Below are 17,756 nucleotides of genomic sequence, written 5' to 3'. Positions count from 1 at the left end.
CAAAAATTCTATGATTTAGATGTCAAAGTAACTGAGATTCAGTCAGTTGTGGAGCAGCTACAGGATGACATGCAGGAGAGGAAGGGCAGGACGACTACTGATGCATTTGCCAGAGTGCCTCGAGCTCAGAGATCAGCTGCAGAGCCAGTAACAGACACCAGAGCCACTTCATCTGCACCAGCTACAGCTCCAGTGCAACCAGCTCTAGCACCAACTCCTTCAGCTCCATCCACATCAACTGAAGTCTTCATCCAAGGAGCCATCTCTACACCACCAATTGAGGACCAAGCCTGAGAGACAAAATAGTACTATGCATTTTCTAGGAACTTTTTGGTAACTTGTTGCCAAAGGGGGAGAAAAATGTATAGATCATAGGCTTCGAGAGAGAGAGAGAGAGAGAGAGAGAGTTTGCTTTTGTTCTCTCTTGTCTTCTTGGTTGAACTTTGTTTGTTTTTGCTTGCTTGAGATACTACGTTATTGCCTATGTGAGACATTGATGATCATGTGTTTGATCATACGCTACACATATGCTTGTTGGATGACATTATCCCATTTATCTTTATATGATCATTCACTTTTCTTGGTGATGAGTGCATGTATTCAATCTTTATTATTTTGAGCGCTCCACCAAGATGTATGTGACATGGAAGAGTAACCATGATCCTAATTCCTTGTGCATTTGCAGTCTAAAGCAAATCTTAAATCTATGCACAAATTTAGGGGGAGCTCTTGCTTATCACATACTTCTCAAAGCGATGATGTTTTTTCAATCTTATTATCATTTGTCGAAACTTTGATCTATGTGTTGTCATCAATTACCATAAAGGGGGATATTGAAAGTGCAACTATACCTAGGTGGTTTTGGTAATTCATAACAACATATAGCTCATTGAGCTAATACTATTCCAAGACAAATATTTCAGGAAAGCTCAATGAATGGCATGGCATGGATGATGAAAGTGGATCCCTCAAAATATTAAGGATAAAAGGATTGGCTCAAGCTCAAAAGCTCAAGACTCTGCATTTTACATTTTAGTGATCCAAGATCACATTGAGTCTATAGGAAAAGCCAATACTATCAAGGAGGGATGAGGTGTTGCTTGATGAGTTTCTTGCTTCAAGTGCTTAGTGATATGCTCCAAAAACCCTCAACTACTTTCTCATATCCACATATGACCTAAACCTAAAGTCAAACTCGGCCCCACAGATTCTTTCTATCCGGCGCCACCGAGTTCAGAAGGCATAGCCACTGCCACAAACCCTAGGCAAATCGGTCTCACCGAGATGGGATTGTAATCTCTCTGTTTCCCTTCATAATGTTTCGGTCTAACCGAAGTGAGCGATCGGTCCCACCGAGATTGCAATGTAAATTCTCTGTTTCCCTTTCGTAACATTTCGATCTCACCGAAAAGAGCGAATCGGTCCCACCGAGTTTACCTAACCAACTCTCTGGTTAGCTAATTACCAAAATCGGTCTCACCGAGTTTGTGTAATCGGTCTCACCGAGATTACGTTATGCCCTAACCCTAACCATATCGGTCCCACCAAAATCACTAATGGTCACTAGGTTTACTGAATCGGTCAGACCGAGTTTGTTGATTCGGTCCCACCGAGATTGGTAAATTGTGTGTAATGGTTAGATTTTGTGTGGAGGCTATATATACCCCTCCACCTCCTCTTCATTCGTGAAGAGAGCCATCAGAACAAACCTACACTTCCAACTTACCATTTCTGAGAGAGAACCACCTACTCATGTGTTGAGGCCAAGATATTCCATTCCTACCATATGAATCTTGATCTCTAGCCTTCCCCAAGTTGCTTTCCACTCAAATCTTCTTTCCACCAGATCCAAATCCTATGAGAGAGAGTTGAGTGTTGGGGAGACTATCACTTGAAGCACAAGAGCAAGGAGTTCATCATCAACGCACCATTTGTTACTTCTTGGAGAGTGGTGTCTCCTAGATTGTCTAGGTGTCACTTGGGAGCCTCCGACAAGATTGTGGAGTTGAACCAAGGAGTTTGTAAGGGCAAGGAGATCGCCTACTTCGTGAAGATCTACCACTAGTGAGGCAAGTCCTTCATGGGCGACGGCCATGGTGGGATAGACAAGGTTGCTTCTTCGTGGACCCTTCTTGGGTGGAGCCCTCCGTGGACTCGCGCAACCGTTACCCTTCGTGGGTTGAAGTCTCCATCAATGTGGATGTACGATAGCACCACTTATCAGAACCACGACAAAAACATCCGTGTCTCCAATTGCGTTTGAACTCTCCAAACCCTTCCCTTTACATTCTTGCAAGTTGCATGCTTTACTTTCTGCTGCCCATATACTCTTTGCATGCTTGCTTGAATTGTGTGAAGATTGCTTGACTTGTGCTAGAATAGTTAAAATCTGCCAAAGACTAATTGGTCAAGTAGTCTAATCACCCCCCCCCTCTAGACATACTTCAAGGTCCTACACGGGGCTTGATACCCTTTAGGATTTCTTGATTAGCTCTCTCCGCTTGACCATTAGACTGGGGGTGGGCCACTGATGACACATCAAGCCGGATGTGCTCATGTTGACAGAACTCTTCCATAGCACCCTTGGAGAGATTCGTGCCATTATCTGTTATAATGCTGTGTGGAAAACCAAAGCGGAAGATCACCTTTTTCATGAATTGAACCGCTGTGGCCGCATCACACTTGCTCACTGGCTCTGCCTCTATCCACTTTGTTAACTTATCAACCGCCATCAGAAGGTGGGTCTTCTTATCCTTGGACCTCTTAAAAGGCCCAACCATATCCAGCCCACAGGTTGCAAATGGCCAGGTGATTGGAATCATCCTCAATTCCTGGACCGGAACATGAGCTCAGCGTGAAAACTTCTAATAGCCATCACACTTTCTAACTAGATCCTCCGCATCAGCATGAGCTGTTAACCAGTAAAAACTGTGCCAGAAAGCCTTAGCCACCAAGGATTTTGAACCGACATGATGACCACAATCTCCTTCGTGGATGTCATGCAAGATCTCATAGCCTTCTTTAGGAGAAAAACAACGCTGAAACGCCCCTGAGACACTGCAATGATGTAACTCGCCATTGACAATAATCATGGATTTGGACCGCCGAATTATCTGCCTGGCCAAAACTTCGTCCTCCGGTAACTCGCCCTGGGTCATGTACGCCAGGTACGGCACTTTCCAATCAGGGATAGCATGAAGAACCGCCACCAATTGAGCTTCCGGGTCAGGAATAGCCAGATCCTCCTCCGTTGGTATCTTGACTGACGGAGTATGCAGAACATCAAGAAAAACATTAGGCGGCACCGGTTTATGCTGGGATCCAAGCCGGCTTAGTGCGTCCGCCGCTTCATTCTTACGCCGATCAATGTGCTCGACCTGATAAACCTTGAAGTGACCGGCAATGATATCCACCTCACGCCGATAGGCCGCCATAAGTGGATCCTTGGAGTCCCACGTACTAGATACCTGCTAAGCCACTAAATCAGAGTCGCCAAAGCAACGTACCTGGATTAAGTTCATCTCCTTAGCCTTCCGAAGACCGTGGAGCAAGGCCTCATACTCAGCTGCATTGTTAGTACAGGGAAACATTAAGCGGAGAACATAACAAAATTTGTCACCTCGAGGGGAAGCAAGAATCACTCCAGCCCCCGAGCCCTCCAATTGTCTGGATCCATCAAAGTGAATAGTCCAGTATGTGTTATCCGATTTATCCTCCAGTGCCTGCAACTCAGTCCAGTCGTTGATGAAATCCACGAGCGCTTGGGACTTGATAGCCATACGAGGCATATATTTTAACCCGCGAGGTCCAAGCTCAATAGCCCACTTAGCAACCCAGCCAGTTGCCTCTCTGTTCTGAATGATATCTCCCAATGGAGCAGGACTGACCACAGTAATGGGATGGCCCTGAAAGTATTGCTTAAGCTTCCGGCTCGCCATAAACACTCCATACACCAGCTTCTGCCAATGCGTATATCTCTGTTTGGACTCGATAAGTACCTCACTGATATAATAAACCGGCCGCTAAACCGGATACTCCTTACCTTCCTCTTTGTGCTCCACCACAATGGCCACGCTGACAGCCCGGGCGTTAGCAGCCACGTATAACAGTAATGGTTCCTTATCAATGGGGGCAGCAAGAACGGGTGGTTTGGCTAACTTCTTCTTCAGATCCTCAAACGCCGCATTAGCAGCATCACTCCAGACAAAGTTGTTTGTCTTCTTCATCATCTGATATAGAGGGATCGCCTTCTCCCCCAACCGGCTGATAAACCGGCTTAGCACCGCAATACGACCCGCCAGTCGTTGAACGTCATTGATACACACCGATTTAGCCAGGGACGTAATAGCCTTGATCTTTTCTGGATTAGCTTCAATGCCCCTGTTAGACACCAGAAAACCCAGGAGCTTGCCTGCTAGTACACCGAAAACACACTTAGCCAGATTAAGCATCATCTTATAAACCCTCAGATTATCAAAAGTTTCCTGCAAATCAGCTATTAGTGTTTCTGCTTTCCTGGACTTCACCACGATATCGTCCACATAAGCATGGACATTGTGCCCAATCTGATTATGAAGGCAATTCTGCACACACCACTGATAAGTCGCCTGGGCACTCTTGAGCCCAAAAGGCATAGATACATAGCAGAAGGCTCCAAAGGGAATTATAAAAGCCGTCTTCTCCTGGTCCTTAACTGCCATTTTGATCTGATGATAACCCGAATAAGCATCCAGAAGACTCAAACGCTCACAACCCGCCGTAGCATCAATGATCTGATCAATACGTGGGAGGGCAAAGGGATCAGCTGGACAAGCCTTGTTCAAATCTGTGTAGTCCACACACATACGCTAAGTGCCATTCTTCTTGAGTACCAGCACCGGGTTAGCCAACCACTCAGGGTGAAAGACCTCCACAATAAACCCTGCTGCCAAGAGCCGGGCTAGCTCCTCACCAATGGCCTTGCGTCTCTCTTCATTAAAGCAGCGAAGAAACTGCTTGACCGGTTTAACGTTGGGATCAATATTAAGAGTGTGCTCAGCGAGTTCCCTCGATACACCTGGCATGTCAGAAGGTTTCCATGCAAAGATGTCTCAGTTCTCACGGATGAACTCGATGAGCGTGCTTTCCTATTTCGGATCCAAGTTAATGCTGATGCTAAACTGCTTTGATGAATCGCCAGGAACAAAATCAACCAACTTAGTCTCATCATCCGATTTAAACTTCAAAGCCGGATCATGCTCTATAGTGGGTTTCTTCAGAGAAGTCATATCCGCCGGATCAACATTGTCTTTATAGAATTTTAACTCCTCTGTCGCACAAACCGACTCAGCATAAGCCACATCACTTTCCTCGCGCTCCAAAGCAATCTTGCGACTGCCATGATCCGTGATAGTCCCCTTATGACCCGGCATCTTGAGCTGCAGATAAACATAACACGGCCTTGCCATGAACTTAGTATAAACCGACCGTCCAAACAGGGCATGGTACGGACTTCTGATTTTTACCACTTCAAAGGTTAATGTTTCTGACCTTGAATCATGATCATCTCCAAAAACCACCTCCAGAGCTATCTTACCGACCGGGTAGGCCAATTTACCAGGCACCACACCATGAAAAATGGTGTTCGACAGCTTAAGATTCTTATCCGTTAACCCCATAGGCCGAAAGGTCTCATAATACAAGATGTTGATACTGCTCCCTCCATCCATGAGCACATTGGTGAACTTATAACCTCCAACCTGCGGTGCGACCACCAACGCCAGATGACCCGGATTATCAACCCGGGGCAGATGATCTTCTCGACTCCACACAATAGGCTGTTCAGACCAGCGCAAATAACGGGGCACTGTCGGTTCAACGGAGTTCACTGCCCTCTTATGAAGCTTCTGATCGCGCTTGCACAGACTAGTAGTGAAGACATGATACTGTCCACCATTTAACTGCTTCGGGTTACTCTGATAACCCGACCACTGCTGTTGTTGATTCCCCTGTTGATTATAACCACCTTGGATTTCCCTGACTGCCTTGATTGCCCTGTCCACCTTGGTTACCTTGAAATCCTGAACCGGAGTTACCTCCACCATAACCCGGCCCGTGAAACCCAGGCCTTGAACCGCCAGAAGGTCCATCATCATACCGGAAGAGATCTGAGTTTTTGAACTCTCGCATAATAAAGCAATCCTTCCATAGGTGCATAGTTGGCTCCTCTTGCGTCCCGTGCTTTGGGGAAAGCTGCTTCAACAGGCGCTCTAGATTCATACCTGATCCTCCGCCCCGCGGGGGCGGTTTACCCTTACGGCGCTGATTATTACCCTGTATATTAGTGTTAGTCACAAAATCGGAATTATTGTCCGCTTTGCGCTTACCGTTATTCCCATGGCTCGCCTGGTTATGCTGTTGTCCTTTTGCACCAACATTCTTCTTTCCCTTCTCCAGCTTCTCATCGTTAGACTCAGGATCCTTGGTACTATCAGAATCGGCATACTTAACCAAAGCTGCCATAAGTGTTCCCATGTCATTGCAGTGGCGCTTGAGCCGTCCCAACTTCAACTTCAGCGGCTTAAACCAGCAATTGCCCTCCAGTGTTATGATTGCCAAATTAGCATTGATGTGGTCCGACGAATGCAGGATTTCCGAAACCCGGCGCACCCAATGAGTTGTTGATTCGCCTTCTCCTTGGACACAAGCGGCCAGATCCACGATTGACATGGGTTGCTTGCACGTATCTTTGAAGTTTGCTATAAACCGGGCCTTCAACTCGTCCCATGAACCGACAGAATTAACGGGCAGACTTTTTAACCAAGTGCGAGCCATTCCGTCCAACATCATGGTGAAGTACTTCGCACACGCCGCTTCGTCCACATCCAACATCTCCATCGCCATCTCATAACTCTCAACCCATGATCCAGGGGGTAAATTGGCAGTGTAATTAGGCACCTTACGCAGGCCCTTGAAATCCTTGGGTAACCACACATTACGTAGAGCCGGGGTGAGACACGGCACCCCCCAAGAGCTGAAAGCCAGTCCTCGTTCTATTGACGTTGTCGGTCGAACCGGAGTGGGTTGATGATTCGCATACTGCACTGCTAACTGCGTTGCTAAATCTGCCTCCTGACACGCTCTACCATTATCCACCACATCCTGAGCATTCACACCACCGCGCAACGGATTAGGCCCTCGAGGGGTGTCACGGTTCCGCGCACTGCTTGACACAGCCGGTTCATCAATGTGCCTGCTGTAACTCTTGCTCGGTCGAGGTGTTGAATGGATTCTGTCGCGACTATATGAATAGGCATGCTGCTATTCCATAGCGGTTTGAAGAAGATCCCTGGCCCGCCGCGTCTCAACCGCCGCTGGAGACTCACCCTCCATTGGAATAGCTGCCAATCGAGACGCCGCAGCAATCATATTATCCAAAGGGGTGGAGAAGTGACCTGGCGGGGTCGGCATGTATTGCGGCGGGTTATCTGTTCGTCGAGGCGGGTCCATCACCCGTGGTTGATTCGGTGCTCCTGTCCCAGGTGCTTCTGTCCAGTTTACCACTGCCGGATTACTGGGTCCTGCTCCTGGCGTGTTGAAGGGATTCATCGCTTCATAAACCGGCGGCAGACGAGACCGGTGCCTCCTCCTCAACACCTCATTCGAAGCGTTCTGATCCAGCATGAGCCGGTAATTCTCCGCCTGAATCCGCTGTGACTGGGCATCTAAAGCGGCCCGTTCATCAGCCATCCTGGTTTCCTCATCTGCCAAGTCCTCCTTGGCATGAGTTATCTGACCCCGCAGCTTTGTGACCTCCGCATTATGTTGATCTTGAGTCTGCGGGGTAACTGCTGTGGTCAACAATGCCATCCAGGCGTCCAATAAACCGGACAGAACTTGGGCCGGCCGGCGCGCGGGGCCTCCTGCCCCTGCCACCGATCGGGAAGTCATCGCTACTGTAGTTGAAGATTGCAATGTGGGTTGTGTACCGACCATGAAGATCACAACCCGGTTTGGCGGTTCAAGGGGGTCCGGAATACTGTCGCCATCGGAACAGCCCCCGAACTGACCATCTTGTAGCTGGTACAGTGACTCGATCTCGCCGGTGGATGATTCGCCATCTGAGTAAACGACCGTCTCACCATCGGACATCGGTTCAGATTCTGCACCATGGATGAATCCCACGAATGCACGCTTCATGGCAGGCTGAACCTGGGCAGGGCTCGCACGCTGAGCCATCTCGACGAGGTCGGTGCAGATGTCCGGCTCAGGGCCCGGTTCGCCGATCTTGCCGATGAAGACGTGAATTCCTGCAAAGGGGACCCGGTACCCGTACTCGATTGAGCCGGCCTCGGGGCCCCAGCCCGCGTCGTCGATGTAGAGTTTGCCGCGACGACTCTTGGTCATCTGGCCAACCGCGTATCCCTTGAGTCCTTCAAAGTTGCCCTTCAAGAACTCGAAACCATCGTGCGATAGCCCCACGGTGGGCGCCAACTGTCGTGGAATTAACACGTCAGATGTCCTAGTGAGAGGACTTAGTCGTGGAGCCATCGCAACGAGATTAGCTTAAAGGGGTTAAACCGGACAAAGGACATGGGGAGTTTATACTGGTTCGGCCCCTTGCAGTGAAGGTAAAAGCCTACGATCCAGTTATGATGGAATTGATGGGGTCTCGATGAGCAGGGAGCGAATCCGCTTTACCTATCTCTCGAGTTATTGTTTCTTGTCCCTGAACCGCCGCCGGGTCGTCCCTTTATATACACAGGTTGACACCCGACGGTTTACAGAATACCGAGGCCGGCTCATACGCGTGTCCAGCTCGGTTTCTACCTTTCCCTAACTTACAACACAAGTTACATATCTCATGGTGGTTTATGTCTATGGGCCCTAATCCACCCCTGGGCCCTAGGCCTCTAAGCTTCAATGGTAAAGCGCCATACTCCTTGTCTTCATGGGCCTCAATACGGATGAGCATAACCCGGCCCCTCCTGGGCGGTTTATACTCAGTAGTTATATCCCCAACAGTAGCAGTTTTGTAGTGATCATGACAGCAACAGCAACAACAATAGTAACTTAGCAAGATCAGTATGCGAAAGTCGTAGGCATTGGATCGATGATGGATAATTATGTTGGATGACATTCATCATATAACAGTTATAACCTAGGGCGACGCAAAACTAGCTCAAATTTATTAATGTAATGTGGGCATGTATTCCGTATATAGTCATATGTGCTTATGATAAGAACTTGCATGACATCTTTTGTCCTACCCTCCTGTGGTAGCGGGATCCATAAGGAAACTAAGGGATATTAAGGCCTCCTTTTAATAGAGAACCGAAACAAAGCATTAACACATAGTGAATACATGAACTCCTCAAACTACGGTAATCACCGGAAAGAATCTCAATTATTGTCACCTTGGGGTATGCGGATCATAACATGTAATAGATGTGTATAACTTGCAAGATAGGATCAAGAACACAAATATATTCATGAAAACATAAAGGGTTCATATCTGAAATCATGACACTCGGGCCCTAGTGACAAGCATTAAGCATAAAAGTCATAGCAACATCAATCTCAGAATATAGTGGATACCAGGGATCAAGCCCTAACAAAACTAACTCGATTACATGATAAATCTCATCGAACCCATCACCGTCCAACAAGCCTACGAAGGAATTACTCACTCCTATGATGAGCATGATGAAATTGGTGATGAAGAAGGGTTGGTGATGACGATGACAATGAATCCCCCTCTCCGGAGCCCCTAACGGACTCCAGATCTGGCCTCTCGATGAAGAACAGGAGGCGGCGATGGCGGCTCCTTATCGTGAAACATGATGAAACTTCTTCTCTCGTTTTTCCTAGGGAAATGTGAATTTATAGTGCTGAGATAGGGTGAGCGGAGCCTTGTGGGCAGTAGGTCACCCCCCCTCCGGTGGGTCTTGGCTGCAGTATTTTTTATATATTCCATAAAAAATCTCCAAAAAGTTTCATCCAATTCCAAGAATTTCTGCACAAAGACAACACCATGCTAGTTCTGCTGAAAACAGTGTCATTCCGGATTAGTTTCATTTAAATCATGCAAATTAGAGTCCAAAATAAGAGCAAAGTTGTTTGGAAAAGTATATACACTTAGACATATCAGTGCGCTTTGTGTGTTGATCAACTTGATTCATTCTTTGACTTAGTCGTGATCAACCGTGTATCTTGTCTTCTCTATGACCAATCTTTGGATAATTCCTTCAATAGCACCTTGGTCATCACATAATCTCCTTGAAACCAATCAAAGGACTTCAAAAATGCCTATGAAAAAAATCCTACGAATATAATTCAAGGCAACCATTAGTCCATAGAGAATGTCATCAATTATCAAAACCACACATGGGGCGCCATGCTCTTTCAATAAACAAGTCATCACATAGTAAAGCAAGTGATGAAATGAACATTTATCATTACAAGTACCTTGGCCCTGGTCAATTCAATGGATAGGTGGACTGTCAGTGGCCTAAAATGTGGCATCGTTTGCATCTATTCTTGCTGCCTAGCTATTTTGGCTCTTTCTTCTTTTTAGGACCACCATCTCCACCTTCGAGGAAGCTCTTGTACCTGTTCTTTTTAGGCCTTCCAACACCTATTTTCTTGTCTAATGGAGCCTCCATGTCAAATGGAAATTCTACATGTGGCCATTGAGACCTATCTGTAAATGGCTCAACCACTCCAGCATATGTTGCCCGGAACTTCTCTAGAGAGAAATAGTCATGTACATGTCCTCCTATCTGGGGTTCTTTCTATCCAGCAAGAAAGCAAGTGCATGCTCACAAGGCTTCCATGTGGGTTGCCACTCCAAGCATGTGCACTCACTTTGGTCACTCTTCACAACATGTCGCGAGTTGTATTTACTTATATTCCCCACCTCACAACTTGCAACTCCAGATTTTTCAACTTTTAAATGTTTAAGTCCCCTTGTCCTATTATGAATCTGTTGGATGATGGCTAAAATAATTTTTTCTTTCAGTTTCATTCCAATCTTTCTTCTTTTCTTACGAAGTTTCATGACTAGCTCTCTAAGAGTGTCAGCTGGCTTATCATGTGGCAACTCTTTGTAATCTTCAATTGAACTATTAGAAGGCTCAACAAGGTTATTGTTGATGTAATCACATTTAATGGAGGGGTCAAACATGCATCTCGCCCATTTTAAGTTATGGTATCTTGAAAGATATTCATGCACATCATGCGCCTCTGCTAGGATTTTATTTATATGGTAGTTAAAAACTTGTGGCTTATATGCCCTAATAGTTGGCCGCATTCAGCTAAACACATCTTCCTGAAACTGTCAGTGAAGTTAGCCATGAGATGTCTAAAACACTCCCTTTAACATTGCGTGTGAGAGAGGAGATGAGAACGACCGATAGCTCCTCTGCTCCTGGTGAATCGAGAGGTAAGGGTAAGTTCGTCCTTTTTTGTGGGACCCATCTGATAAAGGACAAAATATCAAACACCCATATATAGAGTGTCATCGGATCAAATACAAAGTAAAGAGTGACAAATAGTCAAATTGCCCATTGTACATTGTACTTGCTCTAACTGAAGCAAAGAGTACATTGGCCCTGTTTGGATCCATGGGTTAGAGTTAGTTTGGATTAGTTTGGATTCAACTAACCCAAAAATATCCAAACAGAAGGGTTAGTTTGGGTAGATGCATCTAACTCATCCAAAAAATCTAACCCACCCAAGAGGTGCTTATTTGGGTTAGTTCTTCTCAGAACCACTAAAAAAACATATTTTTCTCTCGCTTCCTCGCCACTTCCTCGAAGCTTCTCATCCTCTCCCTCCCTCCCTCTCGCACAGTGCCTCCCGTACCGCGCTCCATATAACCATGTCACCCAAACATCTCTTTGACTAGAGTTAGTTCAGGGTTAGAATCTAACTCTAACCTCTAACTGAGTTGGAGTATCCAAACAGGCCATTGTACATGCTCTGACTGAAGATATCGACACTTCTTTCATCATAGCTCTACCTATGCATCGTCCCCCAGGTCCCAGCTGCTCGCCTCGGAGGCCCCTCTCCCGCAAATCCGGCGACCTTGCGGCCGCTATGGAACGGTGGACCGGCGTCCTCCACGTCCCGCTCTCCCAAGGCGGCCCCCTCTTCCGCGTCGCTGCCTCGCTCATCCTCGCGCCCTCCAAAGCCCTCGCCGTAAGGATGAACGGTGACCCGCCTGCCCTTTTCCCCTCTCCAAGGCAATAACAGCATCCAAAGCCTCACGCCCTGATGCCGCCCAGGTTCCACGCGCAAACGCGATCCTCTTCACGGGCGACCGCGTCCCCAGCACCGGCGAGCCGGCGATCGAGCGGCTGTCGGACGCCGCCTACCTCGCCAAGCTCCTCGCTGGGAAGCTCGCCGGGGAAGCCAACGCGTGGGTGGTCGATGCCGCTTGCTTTGCCGGGCCGTTTGCGGTTTACCGAGGGCTTGTGCCGTCCGTGGACACCGTTGGCGACCCTGAGCGGTATGACCCCACTGGCCTACCGGCGGCGGCTGGCGTTGCCAGCATCTTGGCACATTGTATTCGGGAGGTAAGTTGTGGTAAATTTCGGGAAAATTCAGCAGCAGTCAAAGATTTGCCTAGGTCAAATACGATGTTACAGTAATTCAGGTATTAATTCTTATGCTGTTGTCACATTCTTGTTACTGGATATGTTAGGTGTATTTTATTTCAGGGCAGATACATAGGTAGTCGTTGGATTCAGGAATTAGTTATTTTTAAAATAAAATCCGGGAACTAGTTTAGCTGAATACTTCACCCATTTCTGAAGAAAGGGAATTCGTGGATCCTCTATTTGGGTTGATGAGATGCCATTTTAGTTCACAAAAACTGTACACAAACTGACTATCTAAAACTAAGTGTTTATATTTATTTTTTTAAGAAAGGATTTCCCCCCAATTTCCATTTATAGAAATCATAGCTTTACGAATTACAATGTTGTTTTAACTGCCTCACACATCAACTACCAAAGTAGCCAGCCCAAAAACAGGGGCAACAAAAGCTAGTCGAAGCTAGAGTAGGGAATAATAGCGGCAATACATATATGTAGAGCTCAGCTCCCAGCAATGGAGGCGATCTAGCTAAAATAAAAAGGAGCAGAAAAGACAGATGCCGTGCTCCCAAAATCCATCCCATGTCACTGTCATGTCGTCAGCCGAAATCCATGGCGTCCAGCTTCGCTAATCTTGGAAGGTCTCAACAGCTAATTGTTCCAACAGTCTTGTGCACCTGTGCAGTACCAGCTTTCTCCTCCTTCCCCTGCGACAAGCTCCTGTGTTTGATCCAGAAACAAATTTGAAAGATAACCACACCAGGATCGCTAGGCCATTTGTTATGAAACCAGGCCGGATTATGCAATTTCCAAATACCCCACATGACCCCTGCAACCCCAACGGCAGTTATCCCACGTTTGCTTCCAGTAAAAGTCTTAAGCCAGGTATTCAGGTAAACTGACAACGAATTCCCAGTGCACAGCTAACCACATCCCAGATATATCTGGCCAGGGGACAAGAGAAAAAGAGATGACTGATGGTTTCATTGCTACCAAAGAACAAACATGAAGCTTCAAAATCACCACCCCTTCTCACCAAAACGCCCCCCTCTTTGGAATGCTTTTCCTAAGCACCAGCCAAATGAAAGTTTTGACATGTAGGGGATCTTAACTTTACACCAGCACTTCGCATAACAGCATAGAAAGTCTTCACGCTAAACTCACAGAGCTGGAGAGAAGCCAAACAAATTTGTCTTCCCCATCAGTCAAGGGGGAATTAGCGCATAAATCACGCATAACTCGCCATTGTGCTAGTCTCTCTCCAACTGTAGCTCTTCTGAAAGTTAGGCGTTAAAACCTAGAGCAAAACCTGATGTAATGTAATGTTCTGAAGAGGTAGAAAAGGGCCTGGGTAATTTTTCAGCAAGTCTGGTTCCTCCAAGCCAGTTATCCTCCCAAAAGGTTGTTTTCTTCCTATTTACTATCTCAATTTTACAGCAGCTAAGAAATAGGTTTTCAATTTCCACCAATCCTTACCGAAAGTGAGAGCTCCCATTTTTGGTGACAACCTGCCTTAGCTCAAGTATTTGTTTGTCAGAAAATCTTGCCAAGGACCTCTGCTATTAAATAGCTTCCTGCAACCATTTTGACAGAAGAGCAATGCTCATGATTTCTAGATCTAAAATCCAGAGGCCACCATGATCTTTAGGTAGATAAACTTGGGGCCAATTAATGAAATGATATTTATTTTTGTTTTTCCCCGCTCCACAAAAATGTGGCTCTTAGTGAACCTGCCTTTTCCTTCAACTTGGATTCTGTAGAAAGAACGCATGTAAAATGGAATACTGGACAAGGAGGAACTTATGAGGATAGTCTGCCACCAATAGATAAAGTCCTGCCTTGCCAGCACCCAAGTCGCTGATCAAATTTCTGTACAGTTTTGTGCCAATCGCAGTTTCTAATGCTCTTCTCATCTACAGGGATAGCCAGTCTACCAGTTTTACAGGTTAAGATTCCCTCAAATTCAGTGTTTCTGTTTGCAGCATTGCCAAGTTAGATAAATTTCACTTTTTTTGAAAAATTGTTTTCAAACCTGACATCTGCTCAAACAGACAGTCAAAATTTAAGGTTTCTTGCCAGCTCTAAGTCATCCTGGAACTGTAGGATGGTACCATCTGCATATTGCAGAAAGGCTACTCCCTCAGGTGCAATGTGAAGCCAAGGCAGTGATAAGATTATTTTAAACAGCTCTAGTGATTATAATTGACAAAGCAGCCAGGTCAAACAGCGAAGGTGACTCTGGGTCAAATAAGTGTGTCTAAGGATGATGAATCTAGTTATGGTGATTAATGCCCTCTTATTTATCAGATCCACCTTTTCACTACTTTCTGTGCCGACATTACACTTTGCATATTTGTGACAAGCTGCTGCAGTGCACTTATGTTCTCTCAGGGTTGCTTTGCAGAGTTAGATATTAGCAGGAACAACATTTCTGATAATCTTATACCCAGAACCAGAGAACGAACAATGGCAAATTGCCATGTTTGATATAATTACCAGAGGATGGCTATGAGTATTAGAGCATTGCTCTTGGATTTCACGTGGGAATCGTGTACATTTCAGTTCATTTTGTCAGTGGTGTGCATGAGTACAACAGCCTCTCACTGACCCAAAAGGCTGCCATGGAGCAGACAGGTCTGGACGTGGCCCTTTCATCATCTTTGAGTGTTTCAAGCCCAGAGCCCAGTGACAGTCTCCTCGTGGCCTTGCAACATGTCATTATACCATGTTCATCATGGGATGTATAGCTTAGTTGGTTGAGATTGATGCAATGTTAAATTAATGGATGGATTAGTCTGCAGATGATTTAACCAGGGTTCTTGGAGAGACGGTGGATAGGATAGCAAAGATACCGATGTTTATGCTGAAGACAACCTGGTCGCTGACCTCATATAGGAACCTGTTCATCGTGTGGCAGTTTTGGAGAGAATCACTTTAATGCATCCCATGGTCCAAATAATCCAAGATAGGAACCTGTTTCAGAGGTAATATTAATATCACAAATTTCCGGTATCCAGTCTGGTTACATTGGCAGTCTTGTAGAATACATACGGTGGTGCACATCACTAGGGGAAAGTGTGGTTCAGATTCCGGGTGCATCTGGACCTGAGAGCCAGAACGAATTTCCGTCAGTCTTGTATTACTATCTTATATAACTGTGGGTAGTGGAGCAAGAACTATACTGCCAGGGATCCTTCCAAGATAACTGAAACCAAAACACGCGCCCTTAACAGACTGTTGCTTAGAAAATACTCCCTCCGTTCCAAAATAGATGACCCAACTTTATACTAAAGTTAGTACAAAGTTGAGTCATCTATTTTGGAACGGAGGGAGTATATCCTTTCCATCAGTATTGGAAAAAACCCACTGCATTACTAGTTAATGACAATGCATATGTTATACGTCGTTCTTGTTTTGCGTCAATGTATTGTTTTGGTTTTCAATATGTGCATACTGAGATGTTTAGCTTTCTTATGAGATCTTGCCATTTTGTTTCCCTTTTGTGTATTTATCTTATTGCACCTGTACATTTTACGTGGTTTATGTCTTCCCCCTGAATTAGCATACTGTAGTCGTATTCTCATTTCTTGTAGACGTTCTAGAGTTCACTCAGAACTTTGTGCCTTTCCACTTTTCCTTGTTAATTCCTCTCATCCACGATTTTTGTTAGCAGATACAAAATAAGGTCACGAGGGGGTCATTGAATGATTCTGCAGGCAATCAAGAACCTACTGCGTCATTGCTACCGTCGTCTGCTCCTAAAACTATCATCCTGGGGTTCAGTAAGGGTGGAGTTGTCGTCAACCAGCTTGTGGCAGAACTTTCTAATTGGGCCTCAAAATCAGCAAAAGGTTCAGTTGATATTTCACGGCAAAACCCAGCCCTCTTGACCGGTGATCTATTTGTTCCTGCTACAGCTAGTGATATTTTATCAAGTATTTCCGAATTCCATTATTTGGATGTGGGCCTCAATTGTGCTGGAGCATACACTACTGATCATGCGGTGATCAAGGGGATAGCCAACTATGTTTCCCAGACTAGTGATACTCCCCGTTTCGTCCTTCATGGGACTCCGAGGCAGTGGTCTGATCCGAACCGCCCATGGATCCTGGCCGAGAAGAACACGATGCTGCGGTTGCTTCAGGACGAGGCCAACAAATGTGAAGGAAGACTGACGCTATCTGAAAAGAAGTATTTTGATGGTAGACCACGCAGTCTCCTGATGCATTTTGAGATTCTGGAAGCAATGGACATCTCCTGATATTCAGCATGTGCAGCTTGTAGCCTTCTAGTCTCTGTACAGCTTGTGCAACGAATAACTGCATAACTGCATGTGAATATTTCGAGGGTTTTAGATTGTTTTTTGTCTTTTTGGAGGTAGTTTCATTCCCTCGGGGAGTATATGACAAGTCTTTTCTGAACAACCAACACAAATCAGTTACAGCTGAAATGATTAACGAAATATACATGAGATGTAGTTTCTTTATGCCCAGATTTCCTTGTGTACCATTTGGGGCAAATGTCTTCTTTTCCCTATTAACCCTATTAAGCTTCGTGCACTAGCCAGCGGCAGCACAATCAAAAGTCCGAACTGATGAAAAGGACTAGGCAATCCGAATACACACTTCAACATTCCCCACTTTTTTCCCTTCTTGTTTGTTATATTATGCCAGTTCGATAAAAAGCTCAAGTCGGTCACTGCAAATTGCTGACAAGTTCGGGTCACGGGCTACTTGCAGCTGCAGGCTAAGGAAACGACTGTTTTTCTGACGTACATCCTCGTCTGTTATGAGCTTTTAGGCGTAAATTTTGTCAGTTACTTCCTCGATTTAGTGAGACCAAGTCTTCATCAAGCTGATCCGTACGCGGCATCTGCTAGCTCCAGTTTAGATGTCAAACAGACTTAGCCGAGTCTGTAATAATGGGGCCATGCTGCATATTCAGTTATTGAACACGTCGTGTCGTACCTGTACCTGACCGAATTCCACGCAACCATGACCTCTCAGTTCCACATGATCCATGAAAGTAAGCACCATTGCGCATAAGATAATGGCGCCAGGCCGGTAGTGGTTAACTGGTTAGTGCAAATGTAGCATACTAAAATGAGTATATGGTGATTCCAGCTACACTCGAACTGTTGTTTCTTGTCTCACTCTGGAGGCAACACCTGAAGCAGTC

The 17,756-nt window shown here is 45.9% G+C and overlaps 1 protein-coding gene across 1 annotated transcript; it reads left to right on the top strand.

Annotated features, from left to right (window-relative positions):
* Positions 1-11,949: 11,949 nt before the first annotated feature.
* Positions 11,950-17,084, top strand: LOC123137737 (uncharacterized). Its single transcript, XM_044557585.1, has 3 exons — positions 11,950-12,180; positions 12,267-12,557; positions 16,252-17,084. Exons 1-3 carry the CDS (start codon positions 12,004-12,006, stop codon positions 16,837-16,839), a joined length of 1,056 nt encoding a protein of 351 aa, XP_044413520.1. The 5' UTR covers positions 11,950-12,003; the 3' UTR covers positions 16,840-17,084.
* Positions 17,085-17,756: the final 672 nt, after the last annotated feature.

The sequence above is a fragment of the Triticum aestivum genome, chromosome 6B, assembly GCF_018294505.1.
Source record: "Triticum aestivum cultivar Chinese Spring chromosome 6B, IWGSC CS RefSeq v2.1, whole genome shotgun sequence".
Lineage (NCBI taxonomy): Eukaryota > Viridiplantae > Streptophyta > Magnoliopsida > Poales > Poaceae > Triticum > Triticum aestivum.
This window is presented reverse-complemented; position numbering and strand designations above follow the sequence as displayed.

Bases quoted from the DNA above. Each gene is read 5' to 3' on its own strand.
- LOC123137737 (XM_044557585.1), top strand. From the start codon at position 12,004: ATGCATCGTCCCCCAGGTCCCAGCTGCTCGCCTCGGAGGCCCCTCTCC. The intron at 12,181-12,266 runs GTAAGGATGAAC...GATGCCGCCCAG, and splicing joins CGCCCTCCAAAGCCCTCGCC to GTTCCACGCGCAAACGCGAT. The intron at 12,558-16,251 runs GTAAGTTGTGGT...TTTTGTTAGCAG, and splicing joins TGGCACATTGTATTCGGGAG to ATACAAAATAAGGTCACGAG.